A 19,845-nucleotide genomic window follows, 5' to 3' on the forward strand; every position below is an offset into this window, starting at 1 on the left:
GAGAGACCGGAAGGCGACAGAGCCTGATCAGTCGGACCCGAGGGAGGCCGTTCTCTAGCAGGCGACCCCCTCTTCCCTCGAAGTTCGCGCGCCATTAACCAGAGAAGACACAATGTGGCTACAGTGATCTCCCACCAGACGGTGGGACTGTAGCCACGCCCCCTCCCTCCCTCCGACCAAGCATACGTCATTAGCATTACGGCTACAGTAACAAGCAGCCGGCCAGACCCGCAAGCGGCAGAGGCGGCCTGTCGGCTCCGCACCAGACCAGTCGGCGGGCCCCAGCGGCCGGCGGAGAAGCCGACGACAGGAGACACTGACAGTCGGGTCCTATACCTGGCCAAATTACCATTGTACCCCTGGGGGGTAGGCCTATATAAACCCCCCAGGGCACCCATGCAAAGGGTTCCCAACCTGTTAGACCTAGACTCACACATAAAGAGAAGAGAGAGCTAACCCTGCTTTCTTCTACCTCTAGCATACAGCTCGAGGAGCACCATTGTACTCACTAGTGCCTTAGTGATCATGCGGAGACCCCACAGAACAGGACTAGGGGTGTTATCTCCTAGGAGAGCCCCGAACCTGTGTAAAGTACGCCGGTGTTCGTGTCTACGCCTCATCCCGCTTCCGGGCACCGGCGACGTTCTACTCGCTCCCGTCATGATAAGTCATCTCTTGGCATATGTCACACCCAACCCCTGACAAAGCTGCAAGTCATGAGAACTAAATACACAAACAAAAAACGCAGCAAACAGCTAACTAACAAAGCCCAAAGTAATAAGATCCAACGCAGGAGTTAAGCCCTCTAAACAAAAGCCACCACCAGGGAGCGCACAACAGGAGTGTCACCTAAGCAAAACAGGCATCAACAAGTAGACTAGACCTATTACAAGGAGATCAGCGCCTGTGGAGACAAATCCACACCACCAAAGCAGCCTCAGGCTTGAATCCTCGCGTCGTTGATCCTCCATCCTTGTGATGCCCTGTAAACCTCACTTGCCACCTGTTCGAGAAGTCTTGACCCCAGCTCCAGCATTTTTCTTGCTTGGTCCTTTGTCTGTAAAATAGACCAAGAAGTAATCCAGTATGTCATAGACTGAACAAGATTCATAGGACCATTACGTTTTTTGCCATCAAATATAACGGCATTGCGACATTTCCAAACAGTCCACATCAAAGCACCCACGCCAACCATAGCAAGTTTCTGATCATTTTTAGCAAAAGTTTTAATCCACCTGCCAAAACATTTCACACCTGAACTGGGCATAGATCAAAGATAAAGGCACATTTAATTAAACTCCACAGAAGAGAGGCAGCAGAGCATGAAAAAAAACAAATGGTCTACAGATTCATCTTTACCACACAATACACATTCTTTGGGCCCTTTCCACCCCCTCTTGAGCAGAGAATCTTTGTTAAGTAAACAGAACATGTGGTCCAGAATATATTAAGCTACCATTACTTGTGGCTGTTTGCTTCTCTTATCACTTCATGGTTGATACAGGAAGAAGTTTCCTGCCAAGATGCAGTTTCTACTCTCAGCTTGGCCGCTCGTTCGAGTCAAGTGGCCACTCAAGTGGCCAACGAACAATGCCGCAGATCCGCGGGTGTTACAAGTTTCAAAAGGGCAGATGTTAACTTGTCTGCAGTTGCTAAAAGCTCCTCAAGGCCAATTCTTCTACACACCAACCGAATCCCGTGGTAGAGAAGCAGGATCGGCCCCAATGGAGTTTGAGCGCAATTATTCTGAATTATATAACTTGTTGTTATTCTGAAATATATAACTTGTCTTAACTGGGATAATTTGTGATCATTCAAAAAAAAGGGCAAACTTGTTGTTATTCTGAATTATATAACTTGTCTTAACTGGGATAATTTGTGATCATTCAAAAAAATACAGCACATAAAACTCTCTGTACTAGAGGTCACAAATAACAAGTGCCATGGTGATAACACAGTATGTGATTGTAGGACTGGACATATTTGTTTACTCACCCAGAATCGGACTATGGCTGTACATCTCTCTGTACATTTTTACTCAGCTAAACTACATCCTATAACAATTACGCACAGCCAATGGAACATCTTCAGGAAAGAAGTCATATACATGCAGTCCAAAGATAGCAAGGCATGTCAGTTGCTTCTCACTAAAATAAAACAACATGCTTGACAAGTATTCAGCACTTCACAGTTCATCAGAAAGTAGATTTTGCCAAAAGCCTAAGCACGCCCATGTGGATACTTGCAATAGTAGCAAATGTGTGAAGCTAAACTACATCCTATAAGAATTAAGCAATACAGAAAAAAAAACACGTACGAGTCAAAATAATTGTTTTAACCTGCTGCTTTTAATTGTTGCTGGATGCGGCTGTTGTCTGCTTCAGATAGTGGCCATATCACTCTTCCTTTTCTTCGCTTCAGTTTGGTTCTTTGCTATCTGCTGCTTGTACGTGGCCTTGGCCTTCCTCTCCTTGTCAAGCTCCTCCTCCACAAGAGCCTTGGCCTTCCTCTCCTTGTCAACCTCCTCCTCCACAAGAGCCTTGGTCTTCCTCTCCTTGTCAAGCTCCTTCTCCAAGTCAGCTCTGGAATGGGCTTCTCTTTCAAGCTTCTCCGTCAGCTGTTGGAGCTGTAACGTCGGCCACTCGTCGGCCACTCTTGTGCCGCTTCAACGAGCTTGTTGATCTGAAACCAGAAACAAATTAAGCATAGAGTGGACAAAAAGTAAGAATATAGAGTGGAAGAGTCCGACATACGGTATGCAGAGCTTGCTGAAGGACGTCCAATCCAGAGGCAAAACCCTCATTGAGCTGTTCCATTTGATCCACAGAAACATTGGTTAGCAGCGCCATCGTCGCAACCTGCATAACCAGAGTTGTTATAGATTGTAACACATACTTAGGCGGCGGGGCTGGGCGGGATGGGAGGAGGGGCTGGGCGGATCGGATCGGGAGGCGACAGCGGCGGCGGGATGGGGAGGACGGGAGGGGGGGTGGCATGCCTTGGGAGGCCGGCGTGGAGGAGGCGGCGGCGGCGGCGCGAGGAGTTGCTGAGGTTGGAGAAAATGCGCTGTTCTAGAGCCGACGAGAGCCAAAACATAAAGGGAATCACGTGTTTAGGCGACCTGGGCCTTGTTGGGCCGCCAAGAGCTAACCAGCGACCTGGGCCCTCGGAGGGAGGCACCGTTTCGCAACTAGGCCGGGATAATCTCGTCCCCTCAAAATTTACTCAAAACAAAAAAAAACTCCCGGCTTGTGCTGGCTAAAGATGACCACGGAGCCTTCCACCTCCGCGGCGACCTCCACCGCCGCCGCCTTAGCAGGCGACGCTAACGGCACGGAGCCATGGAGCGCCCGCGTGCGCACCTTGTCGCGCCTCGGCCGGCACCGGGAGGTCCTGGCCCTGCTCCGCGACGGCGACCCCTCGCCGCCGCCGCACGCCCTTGCGCTACCAGCCGCGGTCATCTCCTGCACGGCGCTATCCCTGGTCTCCGGCGTCGCCCAGATACAGGCACTCGGTTGCAAGCGCGGCCTGCTCCCTTCCTCCGACGCCTACCTCCTCTCCTCGCTGCTCTCCTCCTACTCCCGCCTCGGCCTCCTCCCGCGCGCCCACCAACTCCTCGACGAAATGCCCCTCGCGTCCACGCCTCCCACCACGCTCCGCACAGCCTTCAACTCCCTCATCTCCGGATGCGCGCTGCACGCGCTCCCGGCCGCCTGCTTCGCCCTCTTCCGCCGCATGCGGGCGGCCAGCGCCCCCTTCGATGCCGTCACGCTGATGACGCTGCTCCCCGCCGCTCCTCAGAGCGTCGTGCCGCAGCTCCATGCCCTCGTGGGGAAAGCAGGGCTGGCCGCCCAGACAAACGTGGCCAACTGCCTCATATCAGCATACGCGCGCCGCGGCGCTGGCCTTGCCCGGCAGGTGTTTGACGAGATGCCATTGACCTCCCGTGACATCGTCTCGTGGAACGCCGTGCTCTCAGCCCACGCGCAGAATGGCCTCGCAGTGGACGCCCTTGATCTCTACAGCCGCATGTGTGGCCACGATGGCGGCGGCGTGGAGCCAGACGCCGTGACGCTCGTGAGCGTGCTCTCCTCGTGTGCCCACCTTGGAGCGCGCGGTGTAGGCCTGGGTGTCGAACGCTACATGCAAGAGAGACTCCCAGGCTTCCGTGCCAACATGCAGCTCTGCAACTCTCTCATCAACTTCCATGCACGCTGCGGCAATTTGCCCCAGGCACAGCGGCTGTTCAACGAAATGCCCAGGAAGAGCATTGTGTCTTGGACGGCACTGATCACTGGGTACGGCATGCACGGGCATGGCGATGTTGCTGTAAATCTCTTCCAGGCGATGGTGTCAGAAGGCATCCGGCCAGATAATGTCGCAATGGTCGGCCTCTTGTCGGCGTGCAGCCACGCTGGAATGTACGAGGAGGGGCGCAAGTACTTCTCAGCAATGGAGAGTACATACCAGTTGCGGCCTACACTGGAGCACTACACCTGCATGGTGGACCTCCTTGGACGGGCCGGCCGTCTCAAGGAGGCACAAGAACTCATCTCCTCAATGCCCATGCCAGCCGACGGTGCGGTGTGGGGTGCCCTTCTTGGGGCGTGCAAGATACATAAGAATGTGGAGATAGGGGAGGAGGCTTTCGAGCATGTCATCAAGCTCGAACCGAGCAATGTCGGCTACTATGTGCTCATGGCAAACATATACACAGACACAGGACAACTGGAGGGTGTGGTGAGGGTACGTGCGATGATGAGGGAGCGTGGGCTCAAGAAGGAGCCTGGGTGCAGCTATGTCGAAAACAAGGGGAGGGTTCATCTCTTCATGGCTGACGACCACTCACATCCGCAGGCAAAGAGGATTTACGAGCTCGTGATTAAGCTTGAACAAATGGTGACGGAGAAAACAGATGGCACTGTGGAAACTGGGCAAGGCAGAGTGGACGAGGGGTACTCTGGGAAGATGGCTGCGCCGTTGATCGGCTTTCACAGTGAGAAGCTCGCTGTGGCCTTCGGTATGCTGAACACTGATGACAGTGAGATTGTGGTGATCAAGAACCTAAGGGTATGTGGGGACTGCCACTCTTTCCTGAAGGCGGTCTCTGCAATTGCCAACCGGGCATTTCTCGTCAGGGACGCGAGCCGCTTCCATCGCTTCGAAGGTGGAGCATGCTCCTGCAAAGACTACTGGTGAAGAATTTGGTGCTCCCTGTTAGGAGAAAGGAATATTTCACTCCGGATCTTCAGTGCTCACTGCACTGGAACAGGCTTGGTGACTATGCTACTACTGTCCTTCCACTCTAGCTACGAGAAAAGTGGAGGGCTGGATCAACAGCGGGCATGATGGACTCGCTGTTAGGTTGACCAGTACTCTCAGATCGAACCCGGTTCATGGATGGTTATCCTGGTGCTGGACAGCCAGTAGAACAAAGTGTGAACTTTATCGAGGCTTGCAGTCTACTCCTGATCAATTGGCATTGCCCCTCATGCAATTGCTTGTGGAAATGCGATGCTCCACCCACGCCCTTGGACCTTCTACGAGGAATTACCCGGCCCTGTTTGAGACAATGCCAGATTTTTTTACCAGATGTGGTTCAGAGTACACCAGCGATGATCAGCATGTTCTGCATCGTTGGCATGGTTCAGGTCGGTTGTTTAGTCAAATATAAAGAATGAACCGCCATCTTTTGCATCAGGAAAGGGTTGATGGAAGGGCAAAGGAAAAAAATGACCATGATGCTGAGCTTTATGTTTCATGCGCGCGCCAATTTTAGAGTTTTATTGATTCCACTGGTGTGAGTCGATTTTGTAGACAATTTTGTATTCTTGTCATTGGAATCGTTGCAGTCATGTTGCTATCCACTATTTTTGCCATTCTAGTGCACTGATGGTTGCCAGGATAACAAGATCAGGCACACCAGGAAAGCAGCGGCGTCAGGTTTCGATATACTGTCCGTCGTTGGTTGAGCTCAGTGTGATCTATGCTTTGTTGCAACAGCACCTACTGGGTGCTGCGCTTACTGACAGCTACTGCAAACAATTTCCTAACCCACAAATTGTTGCTGAGTATGCATCTTAATACGGTGAACAATTTCATGCTGTGTTATAAGCTGAGATATGTGGTTGCTTGCAACAGGCTGGTGATGGTTTCGGGCGGTTTTCCAACATGGAAGCTAGAGCTGCATGTTCATCCCCAGTTCATCATAGAAAGCAACGGTGGTAGCTGCTGACAGGAGTACATATCATCGTAAAATTGCACAATGCTGGTCACAGGCTATCGACATGCAACACCAAAATTTTAGAACTATTCTTAGATGAATCCAGACGATCATTTGGAAGATCTGTAGTAGAAACCTTGTCTGGTTCGTCCAAACAAATCTAAGCCCAGGAAAACAAAGGCAAAATCATATATTGATGGCACAGTTCAAGCACTGTACCTGTGATGTACATAAATTTCCTGAGCTACCACCATATTACACAATTGTGATATTATACAACGGGCAGAGTTCAAGCAATGTTCATGTCGTATAAATGATTGGGCTAGTTTACAAAGAGGATCTCCTAGACACATCAAGGACAAAAGAAAAGGAGAAAAAGTTGCATCCTTGTACAACAACTGTATCATGGCACTCTACATGCCAGTTGAGGAGGTCCTTCCTATTCTTTGAGCACCAAGTTTTGGTTGTGCTGGCTTTGCTCCTCGACCCCTACTGGATGACGCCAGAGGCCTAGCTTTGGTTGCCGGCGGGGGTGCTGCAATGGCACCCCATAGGTCGTCATTATTCGCTGCTGCAGGCTTCAAAGCCTTCCCAGATGATTTTGGCTGAGGTGCAGCTATTGAACCCCAGAGATCATCATCATCATTGTGCGATACCGAGGGTTTGATGCCTGCAGACTTCGGTGCGATTTTGGGTGCTGGAACAGCCGTAGGGCCCCATAGAGCATCCTCCTCTGCTTTTGGTGCCGCTGGCTGATTTGATCTTGATGAACTTGGAACTATGGTTGAAATTTTTGAATTGAGAAAATAAATTAGCAAATAAGTGTTTTAACAGAGATGCATATGTCCTTCCTTGAGATACAAATGCACCACGACAGAAATGTAAAACTTACTTGGTTGCTTCGGTTGCACCACCGGACGTTTCTGGGCAGCTTGTATGTTAGAAAGAAGAGATGGCGGTGACTTCTCTTCAAATGGATCTACATCATCCCATCCTTCGTTATCACTACCATTCTCTTCCTGGTTACCGTTCTCGAGCTCACCCCATCCATCCATAGATGAGCTTGCTGATGCTGGTGCAGTTTGATCAAAAGAGTTGGAAGCGGCTGCTGGTGCATATGCTGCTGGGGCAGAGTGAGTAGCTGTGACAATATAATACCCAACATAAGGATTCACAAGCAATGTAACACACCTATAACTTCTGTTAATCCTCATCCCACAAAATTACACCTTGTCACCTTCATAAGCCTTCCAGGTTTATGGAAGTGATGAAAACTGAGATCAAAGCTCCCGAGGATTTAAGAAATTTAGAAAATGAATAATACCTGAGGTGGTACTGGGGGGTGCTGAAACTTGAGAGTTACTGGCATTTGCAGTAGATACTGGGCCATGGTCGGAAGGTTTTCCCTTCTGAGTAATAGAACTCATGGCCCACCTGTATATGTACGCTTTCTAGTAAGTAATAAATCAATTGCATACAAAACCAGAAAATTCTAAAGATAAACTGAAAAGGCGTAAAGATAGCTCCAGTACAAGTGTAGACGCATACATCATTCAGGCTTCATTTGGCTAAGTAAAAAGGGAACTAGCTAAGTTTCTGCTCTTGTATACAGCAACTAGTTAGTTTCAAGCAAGAAAATTATCAGTGTCCTAGTTTTCAAAGGTTAATGGACGTTATTAGATCCCACAGCACAATGCAGCGCAAAATTGACACGGTTGCCTTAAGAAGTGGGTGTTTCCTAGCAAGCATGCTAGCATCAGACATATTCAGCAGCATCTGCTACATGAGTTGATATGTATACTCCCTCTGTTCCCTATTATAAGATGTTCTACTCCCTCCGATCCGAATTAATTGACGCGGCCTCTATACAACGTAAAATGGACATTGTATAGAGGCTGCATCATTTAATTCGGATCAGAGGGAGTAACTTTCTTTCGGAGTCGGATGTATATAGACGCATTTTCGTGTGTTTGTTCACTCATTTCAGTCCGTATGTAGTCCATATTGAAATATCCAAAACATCTTATAATAGTGAACAGATGGAGTACTAAATAACTACATTCACCAACCGCTTAAGCATCAGCACAAGTAGAGGGAGAAATAACAAAAAAAAAATTGTGTGCTGCAGCCATGAATCAAGCGCCATTTGATAGTGTACATGTAGTTATGACCACAGCAAAAGTGGACAACACTATGCATCACTAATATATCTAATCTCAAATCGCAAGTGCATATACACTGTTGGCCTAACATAAATAAGATAGGACCTCTTTTTTCCTTCCTGTTGGTAAAATAGTATAGAGGCATTTTTTTTCCTTTTGAGGAGCTGAGATAGCGATAGCTTACAGCATGGTTCCCACAATCAATTATTTTTTTGGATGTTTCCTTTGTTTATGAAAGTTCAGTTTGATATTAATATGTCCAAAACTTTTGTTTTCAAATAGATAAGAAATCTTGAAGTCTAAGATTGTTTTAATTTCTAAACACATTCTAGACACAATTCTAAGCATTCAAGTAGAGATACTGTTTTAAAACGAGCTTAGTTAGGAAAACTCTAGTTTGCAGTACATGTAGGACCTTGAAAGACATAAGCGAGCTTGCGTATGATGATTGGAACATATGACAACTTACCCAAGTAAACTAGCATTTCCAGGCTTTAACTGAACACCAGTACCTTCGGCTGCCCTGTTGTCTCCTGTGTTAAGCTATAAAACACAACAAAGCAAAAAAATAATCACAATATAAGAAGAGCAACATTGATAAAACAAAAGGGTAGAGGTACATATGTTGTATTAGCAACATCACAGCAGAGATGCTTATCACAGCAATTATATATATACATGAATGTATTTTTGGAACAATTAGGCTAGGATGCAGTAACTCAACAGTACTAAAGTATCATTACTACTCCCTCTATTTTACTAGATCTGGTACATTCACCAGCCAACATCCGGGCAGATCAAGGAAATAATAAATGTAAGAAAGAGTTAATGATAATAAACATGCATACGACGTGGATTTTGTACACCTGAGCATATGTGTTCTTTCTATTTTGAAATTTTAAAAAGTGGGTTTCAAAGTAACAAAAACAAATAGCACACGTACATATTAGATTTGGAATAAAGAAAACAAAAGGACATGTTGCAACACTAAGTTAACAGCCAGCATATTGTGCCACAATTCATAGCTAGTGTAATAAAACAGTCGATTTATAGTAGGCAGATAAACTAGATATGCTACCTTTTCATGATGTTGTTTTGCTATTTGCAAGAATTGGTCAGTAGCCTGGAAAGCCTTGGTCCTCACATCACTATAAATAAAATAAGAATGGATTAGCTGAAAGACCAAGTCAAGAAAGTAAAGTAAGAACAAATGAAGAAGGCTTTAACGTGATGCACATCACATTTTGCCATCTTGGCATTGACCACTTTGGTTGTTAAAATAGGACGCAACATCCACTCAGACGGAATTTGGGAGCTCGAATTTGCATCAATAATAAAATTAGGTGAGTTTACAAGTGTAATACAGCTGTTTTCCTCAGTCGATGGATGGGATAAATGCCTATGTTGCTTTTTAATTTTGATGCTATATTAAAGAATGTAATCCATAAAACTGGCTTAAAGCCCCTAAACGCAATGCTAAAAGGGGGAAACTATCACTTTATTGTGAGTGCAGTTCAAACAAAAGGGAGTTAGGTAGGGGCAGTATTGTAAGAGTGCTAGTCTGTAAGAGTGCAATTCCAGCTAAAGGGAGTGATTAGGGACAGTCTCATAATAAACAACACTAATAAACCACAACATGGTATTTGGCAAACATGTCTAAAAACAACATATGTAACAACTGGAGGCAGTAGTGATTAGGCCAGCACAGTCTTCTATTTCAGCAATGACAAACTAGAGACAGCTAGAGCTAAAGGTTCTAACTTACCTGTCTGGGTCAAATGTAAGGACAACAATGTTAGGCAGTATACGGGTTGCTATCTCTGTCATTTCGTAGTATGAACTAGTGACACTCAGTGCCATGATTCCTGTCAAGGCAAAATAATGATTCATACTTTGTCACAATAATCAGTGGAAGAATGCTCTATCAATAGTACAACAACACATCTGCTCAGGTTAATGTACCAGCTGCTCGAGCAGGCGGGAAGGTATCACGTAATGCACGGACTGTGAATGCATTGATCAATACTCGCTTCCTAGTCTGCAAAAATTAGAGCCGCATTAACAAAGATTATAAATAAGGTGGAACTGTAAAACAATCAAATGAAGTCCATATCCAGGCCACAGAAGAAAAGGCAGAAGTTGCACTTGCATTGCACAATCAAACAAGAGAAGATTTTAAGCTTGCCCCTAGACATTGTTATTATCTTCCCATTTTGTGACAAATCGTGCACCCAACTAATTTTCTGGTATTTCCAGCCAACTAGTACTGTTTTCTTCTGGTCTTCATTCGTTATTGTATGTGTTTGCCGCCAGCAACCAGCTAGTTTTCAACAAAAAATAGAACCTTACTCATGGAGAATATCTAGGATTCAAGACTTAAAAATAATCATGGTCAAGATCTCCCCAAATATGCCAATTGGCACATCTAGAATTCCGCAGCATCACTAGTGCAGCATATCTAAGCAACACTTCAAAGGAAAACTAGCAATAACAGCAACGAAAAAGGTAGAGCATCTTTGGAACAAACCCCATCATTCATGTAAGTTGAAATATTCCCAAGAAGAATTGTAGTGTTTGTCCGGATTGCAGGTTCTTCATCGACCTGAAGACAAACAACAATGCCTTTACTCAACTGTACAACCCTTCTCATATCCAACAAGGCATCACTGGGTTGAAACCAAATTTAACTAGAATGAAACATCACCTGAAGCTTAGAGAGATACTTCAAGAGAGATCCTGAGATTGTACGCTGAGATAACTACAGTAACAGATCAGCCAATTAGCACAAAAGACAAAAGAAAATCTCATGTAATAGAGGAGTACCATGGAACAAACTGAAGTCCCTGGATTGTTCTTTAAAACCACAATTATGACTAAAGGGACAACAAAAATCAAAATTCCGAAGCAAGAATGGTTATAGTTCCAAAATCTTGAAATGAACTAAACCTAAAATGGTAGAGCTAGTCAAATAAAACTTAGGCTCAGCATGGAAGTACGTGCAACTCACTTTTGGTGCCAATACAAGCATCGACTTCAGTGTCAGTTCACGGAGCAAAGAAGAAGTATCAGAGAACCCAGTGGCAACATGAGGAAAAACCTGCAAATCCAGAATTATCCTGTCAAATGTGAACACTCAGAAACAAACATATGACCATATAAAAATAGACCGCATACTTGTTCATCAACTGTTTGTGATGCCAATGACTCTCCAAACTGATCTATGTGCTGCAAAAGACTAACTCGGATAGCTCGGTCATTCGAGGCAAAAAGCTTCACAATAGTTGGCAAAACCTGAAAAGGGCCAGTATTCTCAACATGAGTGACAAGCCCACAAACCATCTTTACTGGATGGTCAAAGAACCAAAATATATATTGAGCAAAAGCAAAATAAATGATGACAAACCTTAGTACTAAACTGATCAGCTGGAAGCCAGGAGCCCATCTTTAACAGCACAGTCAAGGCTGGAGCAGCAGCAGAACCAAATTCAAGAGCAGATGCCAACACAGGGAGCAACTATTCACAAAGTAGACAAGATATGAACATAAACAGGGAACTCCAGTTAGTTGCACAGGAAATAAACACAGTCCAAACTCAGGCCTCATGGGTTCTAACTGGGAGTTTCACGGTACCTTTTTCAGAACTATCTCACGGGGAAGTTGTTCTGCTATATTTGGAAGTTTCCGGAAAAAGCTATCTTTCTCAACACTGTCCTTTAAATTAAGAACTTCCATGAACTGGATGGTCTCTACCAACTTGTTCTGGAAAAACTCTGAAATTAAAAGCCAAATCGTTAATTACAGCATTAAGAACAAAGGCTGAAGAAGATGGACGTTAATAAAAGAAAGACAGAGAAAATGAAAACAATAGTGCTTGAATAAAAAGGGAAAACTATTGAACTTGCCGCTGTTGTCAATAAGTTTTGAAGGATTCATTCTACGAGAAGGTGTAGAACTTAAGAGCTTCTGGTAATCTGGAAGCAGAGACTGCAACAAAACGAAAACGAAATCAATAACATTAAAAGCCAGAGGAACCATGTCAAAATGATGTTCTACGGTACAGACAATGGAGAATGTGATGTGTTCACAAGATAGCTCAAGAACAAACCAAACCCCAGCACACAGTCATGCAAGCTAACCTTCGGGATTGAAGCAATGTTGCGAAGGTCCTCTGTCCTGCTCAACTTTCCACCAGAAAAGAGCTCATGAATTAAACACCCTGCAATGAGTGACATATGTTGTCCTTTTAGTGAAAGGTACCTTGTGTCATATGTTCTCATTATTTCATTGTGCATAAGGAGCAACATTGAAGAAACAAGAGGGATGTTGCACCAAACAGAAGTATCACCACATAGAAGAGTTAATATCATCTGATTTTCTTAGTTTAGACTTGACAAGTTTTTTGGTCAATCTCACCTTTGACTTGGTCTAGAATTCAAACTGGGTAAAATTACGAGAGAATTCCTTATTTGACACTACCTTAAAATGTGGTTCCCTATTCGGCCCTGAAGAAATTTGTCTTCCCTGTTTGACATCTGCTCTAAATTTCTTTCCCAATATGACACTCTAGTGCATTTTGTTCACTAACGGTGTTAAAGACAGACGTGAAAAGACCTTTTTACCCCTGGTGCATAAGGTGACCAAAAATCTGTACATGACAATATCTACAGATATGTTACATATTTGGTCGTGTTAAATGACCAATTGAGACCCCATAATTTGGTCAATGAACTGATTTCAATCCAAAAAATTGGTGTTGGTGCTCATACGAGACGGCCGTCGGTGTTGGTGTTGAGCAGATGGTGGTTGGATGTACTGTGCTCCGAGGACTCCGACGCTGCCGAACGCCTCCGCGAGATGAGAGTGCTGGATGGGTGTGGGCGTTGGCGAATGGATTGATGTTGTGAACGATGTATGGTTCCCCTCTCTGACCGTGCGTGAGTCCTGCGAATGGCCTTGTGCGGTTGTGCCTCTGTATTTATAGTGAAGGAAGATAGGCAGAACGCGAGCGTTTGTTCCGATCTTCATGGAAAGATATAGATATAAAATCCCGTCTACGAGCTCCGTTGCGTATACGTGCATGTACATAGTAGAACTCAACCATATTTAACACGCCACGACCAGTCCAGACTATACTGGTGCATGCATGCATTAGTCAAGTATTCGGGTATTCGGAGAAGTATAATACGCGCCGGCCAGGCCGCCGGTATATATACGGGTATTCGGAACTGACGCGCGGACATTCAGATATATGTATGAGTCGATGAGACGTCAGCGGGAACTGCTCCAGACCTCTACATCTGCAAGGTTAGCTAGCTACATGATCAAATACGTAGACTGTTGCACGATGTAATCGGCCAGGGTACGTAATGTATGTGTAACTTGCATTAAAAAAATGCAACTGGACTTAGCTTTCTCAAAGCGACAAGCACAAAAACACGTCAAGCAACAAAGACGAGAGGGACGGCTAGATCTGGATCGGGATATTTTCTTTTGCTTGATGTGGGCTAGCGACTAGGATTGGGGTATTTTGGTCCATCTAAATTTTTTTTACGGAACAGTGTAACGAAACCGACGGCGATGTCACGTAAGGAAAGAAATTTAGACTGCATGTTAAATAGGGAAGAAAAGTTTCTTCAGGGTCAAATAAAGAACCGCATTTTAAGGTAGTGTCAAATAAGGAATTTTCTCTAAAATTACCATGAAAGACTTCCATGCATTCACGCACAGAGAAAACACCCATTACGAAATAACTGAACAACTTCAATAGGTTAAGTAAAGAAGAGCGAGTGCGCAACTGGTAGTGGTAAGAACCGTTTGAAAAAGAAGTTTTTCCCCATTCTTAAACAGGAAGAATAAACAGAATCGCCACATAAGAATGCAATTGAGGAAAGGGAACCCTATTAGAATGCAGTGAGTTAGGTCAGCTCACCCAATCCCCATGAATCAATTGCCCACGGAGGTGATTTTCTAATTGAAGCCCAATCTGACTTTGTCAGCTCCAGTGGCTTGTACTGCGCTCCGACTAACCATTCAAATTGCTGCAGATGAACATAAAAAGAGAAGATCTTGACATAGGTTCAAACATCTATATGATGTAATCACGGAAAATAATATATATTTCTGAATTTCCGAGCTTGACATAAAAGCTGGTTTAAACAGTACCAAAACATAGCTGCATGTAGTGCTACATCTGACTAGCATAAATAAAGGTGTCGATTGAGAGGCATTACCAACATGGGGCTACCGGCGATTTCGTTATTGGCATCGAATTCTGAGAGAACATCAAAAGCATGAAGCTTCCAGTCCAGAGTTTGAGTAACAACTACACTAGCCAAGCACACATTTCCATGAACCTGAAATTGATAAAGGGACAGCAATCAGCTCATTTAAGACTGAAATACTGACAGTACTTGTTAATTTCAACAATAAAATTATGAATTATCACAATATAAGGTCAAATATGACCCCAAAAAACATCCTCCAGCATGATTTTACCGTCACCAAGACATCTCTGCACATTCAACAAGTAATATCTACTACATGTGCATTATATAGATCCTCTAAGTATCTGTCAACAAGTAATGTCAACTAACAAGGTTGGCTTGACACAGTTCACAGACATAAATATAAATTGCAGTAAAGCAAGAGAAACATGGCATTTTATGATTCGTGAGAACCTCTCAAAAAGGCAGGGTAAAGGAGTAATGTAAAGCAGAAATCAAATGATCAATGAAGTAACACAGTATAAGCCGTTTGACAGTGCAATAATACTTGGCCTCATCCATAGTTCAAAAAAGTGCTAGGCGTTAATTGTGCGTTTTGCCACCGCCTTGCCCTTTTCTGACAAAAGCGCATGCTTATGCGCAGATTAAGCGCAGTTATGCGCTGGCGTTTTGCTAGCACCTAGAGCCTAGGCGCACTTAAGCGCTCGCTTAGGCGTGCCTTTTTTAACTTTGGCCTCATCTGCAGCAAGGGTTTGGAATGTAAGGCTTGCAAGACTTTGGTGTTAGGTTGAACGCATGATCTAATGCCAAAGTTATATGTCCCACATTAATCTTTTAAAAAGGATGAAACTTTTTTTTAAAAGAGCTAGGCGTTAATTGTGTGGTTTGCCATAGCCTTGCGCTTTTCTTTGGTATTGTCTAGAGCCTAGGCACGCCTTTTTTAACTACGAAAAAGATAAATAAATTAAGTATCTCACAAAAAATAAGTTGTTCCGGTGAAAAAAGTCTGTATGCTCAAGCGGCAGCCATGTAATAACTAGAAAAAGCTCTATTTCGAAAGCTATAGAACCCAATAAACAAAGAAGTTCTGAAAATGGCTTGGGCTTCAAGCATGATGCGACAAATTGATTGGCACAATATACATATAAAATTTGCTTTAGTGTCTGGAACAAAATAGAACGATATAATGAGCAAGCAGCAATCCAGCAACCATTAGCAGTAATCAAATCTATAAGCGGATATCAGATAGCAACAAATAAAGATTTTTTTAATAAACAGCTAGCATGGAAAATAAATAGAATATAAGGTTCCATATTAAGGCAGGAACTTACGAGCTTGCAATCATTGTTGAGAAAGCTCACAGCTTTTGATATCTGATGAAGACCCCAAGCAAAATACTCATCTCTGGAACAACTTACTGATGAGAATAAAGTTTACTGAACAAAAATGAAAATAAAAATGGAATAAAATCTTGGGGACAAAAGAAGATAGCCAGCCAACTGCAAAAATTTGATCTCAAGAAATGGGTGGCAACGGCACAGTAAGCCAACATAGCAATGACTCTTGACTAAAATTTGTGTAGTACCATGCTCTATAAACTGCTGTCTACTATGAAGTATACCCATTCATATACAGTGACTGTGTGCCCCTATCAGTGCAATTGCCGATTAGGCCGCATAATCAAGTTGGTTAGGTCATGTGATAACTACTGGGTGTGTGAACAGTCCGAGACGAGCACTGGTTGCCAGGTAGCACCACAGTGAACACATATATGATGATAAGAACTCTTTATCTCTGCACTTCTCAGACACAACACCACTGGTTTCCCTACCAGCAGATCCAAACCTGGTTATTAGATATTTTCACACAGAAATGTTATTACAGATCCTCAGCGTTATGGAATCATTGTTCAGTTAGTGTGGATCACATATAATCTAGTTACCACAAATCATATCACTCAGCTTTAACTAGCCTCGGTGTAGACAATGTATGCACATGCATGCCAAGTTTTGTTAAACATGAGAAGACAAGAGAAGCGCATTGTACCTCTGTGTACCTCCCAGGTTCAGCTCTTTGATTTTTTCAGAAAGTGGTGTAACAGGCTCTGTGACTATATATATTGTGTGTTTTATAGCAGGTCCATCAGGAACTTCTGCTTCTGTACTGTGAAGAAAGGATAATATATTTGGATGGCGCACCTGCATTACGAACAACACTCAACTGACTTAGCACTTAGCAGGTGCCAATACAAAAATGATAAACATTGACTGAAGTATATTAGAAAATCATGTTTGCAATACTGAGATATAGCGCCATTATTAAATATATGATGTCTACAGTTGTTTCCCTCTAAGTATATTAGAAAATCATGTTTGCAATACTGAGATATAGCGCCATTATTAAATATATGATGTCTACAGTTGTTTCCCTCAAAGTATATTAGAAAATCATGTTTGCAAAGCTGAGATATAGCACCATTATTAAACATATGATGTCTACAGTTGTTTCCCAACTTTTGTGTTGGTCATAATGTTTTTAAGACCAATTGTTTACCACCACTCACTTTGCTCTAATATGTCGCAGTAATAGCACTCCTAGTTATCAATAATCTTGCAGATAAAAATGAGAAACTTACCGTCCGTAATCTCTTAACCCCATTACGACCAGCAACCATGTGCCTGTCCTGAGGGTTGCTCCCTGACAATGAGAAAATAGACACAGGCGATCCATCGTCCTGGAGAAGACAAGGGAACGGTTATGTTGGAAACAGAATGACGTGAAAATAACATGGGTGGTTAGTGGTAACATTGTGCACAAACGTTTCACACTTCAATACATTGGATCATAATGGGGGGCCTCCACAAATTATGCATCCATTTCAAGTTCAACCATCCACTAACCGAGATTATCAACTAAGCACTGGATCCACGAATTCTACTTCCTAAGGGCACTGAACTCAGCCATTTGACTTCCTACAGCGTTGCCGAAGCTAGCACCAGCCTAACACGAACTAGAAAACTGTACCCTGCCCTGACACTGTTACAGAGCACAGGCGCATACACGGTCCAGCGCGTACGAGGCCTCGAAGCACCGAAAGCCCAGGCTAGAATCCCCGTAGAAAAGCGCACGCAATCAGCTCCAGCTCCCGGATCGCCAGTTCAGCACGACATCGAGAAGCTCGCATGCCCTACGGGGGATCCAATCGGCCCAGCCCCGGTCGGTAGGCAGGAGGCGGGGAGGACGCGGGCGTGAAGTACCTTGGAGGCGCCGCGGTGGTGCGTCCAGGAGCCCCAGGCGGAGGCGTGGGGCTCGCCGATGGTGTAGGGGAAGTCCTTGAGGCCCGATCCGGATCCCGCGACCACGTCCTTGAGGAACTTGAACATTTTGCTCTGCTCCCTCGGCGCGTTCCCCCTCGATTTTCCGGGTGACGACTGGGCTCCCTCGGTCGCCTCCCCCCGGCGGTGGGTGGCTGTGCGGGAGGGCGAGGAGGAGGCGTCGGGGTAGATCCGGGGAGGACGACGGGGTGGAGGCCGCTTCCAGGGAGGTAGACGGGGAGGGGGAAACGGCACGTGGGGACCTGCCTGCAAGGGGGCGAAGATGGGTGCGGTGTTTTGCATATCCCCCCTTTGCCTGTCAGAATCTCCAACTGTGATTGGTTGACAGGCAGGATGACAGCTCATGCTTACAGGATGCGATTGGTATAATTCTTTCCATGTCAAATTGCGTAATCTGTATTTTTTTACTCTGAAAACGTCTTGTAATATGTTGCGGAGGTACTCCGTTCCAAATTACGTACTTGTCTTACATTCGAAACTGCTGCATGCACGATACAACTGGCCGATCTATGCACGACATCTAAATCCTGCGGCCAGCGCCCTGTTCAATCATGCATATGTCCGGCCGGATTTTTTTATCGTCCGTGCATCGTCCAAAGAATGTCATGTGCATAGCACGACTCTCTTAGATTTGTCTAGATACGGATGTATTTAGCACTAAAATGAATCTAGATACATCCATATCTAGACAAATCCAAGACAAATAATTCAGAACGGAGGGAGTAATACTTACCAACTACGTGATTGGTGTAAGGCATTTTAGAGTTTCGAGAGAAAAAAAGTGAAAGAGCAACTCCAATGAGACGACCCAGACGGACGGCGATTTCGTTCGCTTTTTGTTCGTTTGGATCAGCTGCCCGCCCGGTGTCCGCCCTGTTTTAGATATAGGTCGGCGGCGCGACCAACGCACCGACCCATATGTGCCAGCTGGCCGCTCAATTTTTGCATTGATGAAAACATATAGTCAAATAATATAGTTTGAACTGAATAAAATAGCATAGTTTTACAAGCCGAATATAAATAAAAAATGTCTCACATAGGTTTGCAAACGAATAAAAAATACATCTATTGGTTGCCAACATGAGCCTACATATGTTCAACCAAATCATTTTGCAGTTGCACGTGAGTTTCTCAATCACGCATGTTGATAACCCACAAGTATAGGGGATCGCAACAGTTTTTGAGGGTAAAGTATTCAACCCAAATTTATTGATTCGACACAAGGGGAGCCAAAGAATATTCTCAAGTATTAGCAGCTGAGTTGTCAATTCAATCACACCTGAAAAGTTAGCATCTGCAGCAAAGTATTTAGTAGCAAAGTAATATGATAGTAGTGGTAATGGTAGCAAAAGGTAACAGTAGTAAAAGTAATGTTTTTGGTATTTTGTAGTGATGATAGCAATAGCAACGGGAAAGTAAATAAGCGAAGAACAATATATGGAAAGCTCGTAGGCAATGGATCGGTAATGGAGAATTATGCCGGATGCGGTTCATCATGTAACAGTCATAACCTAGGGTGACACAGAACTAGCTCCAATTCATCAATGTAATGTAGGCATGTATTCCGAATATAGTCATACGTGTTTATGGAAAATAACTTGCATGACATCTTTTGTCCTACCCTCCCGTGGCAGCGGGGTCCTTACGGAAACTAAGGGATATTAAGGCCTCTTTTTAATAAAGTACCGGAACAAAGCATTAACACATAGTGAATACATGAACTCCTCAAACTACGGTCATCACCGGGAGTGGTCCCGATTATTGTCACTTCGGGGTTGCCGGATCATAACACATAGTAGGTGACTATAGACTTGCAAGATAGGATCAAGAACTCACATATACTCATGAAAACGTAATAGGTTCAGATCTGAAATCATGACACTCGGGTCCTAGTGACAAGC

The 19,845-nt window shown here is 44.5% G+C and overlaps 2 protein-coding genes and 1 long non-coding RNA gene across 3 annotated transcripts; 1 reads left to right on the forward strand and 2 right to left on the reverse strand.

Annotated features, from left to right (window-relative positions):
- Nucleotides 1-729: 729 nt before the first annotated feature.
- LOC119272230 lies at nucleotides 730-3,127 on the reverse strand. Its single transcript, XR_005134719.1, has 3 exons — nucleotides 2,754-3,127; nucleotides 2,340-2,682; nucleotides 730-1,057 (listed from the first exon to the last, which is right to left on the reverse strand). It is a non-coding gene; the product is annotated as an uncharacterized LOC119272230 (long non-coding RNA).
- A 136-nt stretch (nucleotides 3,128-3,263) lies between these two features.
- Nucleotides 3,264-6,595, forward strand: LOC119269411 (putative pentatricopeptide repeat-containing protein At3g11460, mitochondrial). The gene has a single exon (XM_037551241.1). It carries the CDS (start codon nucleotides 3,265-3,267, stop codon nucleotides 5,197-5,199), a length of 1,935 nt encoding a protein of 644 aa, XP_037407138.1. The 5' UTR covers nucleotide 3,264; the 3' UTR covers nucleotides 5,200-6,595.
- On the reverse strand, nucleotides 6,394-18,188 carry LOC119269409 (N-terminal kinase-like protein). The gene is made up of 21 exons (XM_037551240.1): nucleotides 17,867-18,188; nucleotides 17,245-17,343; nucleotides 16,656-16,807; nucleotides 15,941-16,013; nucleotides 14,616-14,738; nucleotides 14,315-14,423; nucleotides 12,522-12,601; nucleotides 12,288-12,369; nucleotides 12,016-12,155; nucleotides 11,789-11,899; nucleotides 11,560-11,676; nucleotides 11,393-11,482; nucleotides 11,090-11,143; nucleotides 10,913-10,987; nucleotides 10,348-10,423; nucleotides 10,151-10,250; nucleotides 9,464-9,533; nucleotides 8,855-8,928; nucleotides 7,548-7,657; nucleotides 7,116-7,364; nucleotides 6,394-7,001 (listed from the first exon to the last, which is right to left on the reverse strand). Exons 1-21 carry the CDS (start codon nucleotides 17,990-17,992, stop codon nucleotides 6,637-6,639), a joined length of 2,475 nt encoding a protein of 824 aa, XP_037407137.1. The 5' UTR covers nucleotides 17,993-18,188; the 3' UTR covers nucleotides 6,394-6,636.
- Nucleotides 18,189-19,845: the final 1,657 nt, after the last annotated feature.

The sequence above is a fragment of the Triticum dicoccoides genome, chromosome 3A (genome assembly GCF_002162155.2).
Source record: "Triticum dicoccoides isolate Atlit2015 ecotype Zavitan chromosome 3A, WEW_v2.0, whole genome shotgun sequence".
Taxonomy (NCBI): Eukaryota; Viridiplantae; Streptophyta; class Magnoliopsida; order Poales; family Poaceae; genus Triticum; species Triticum dicoccoides.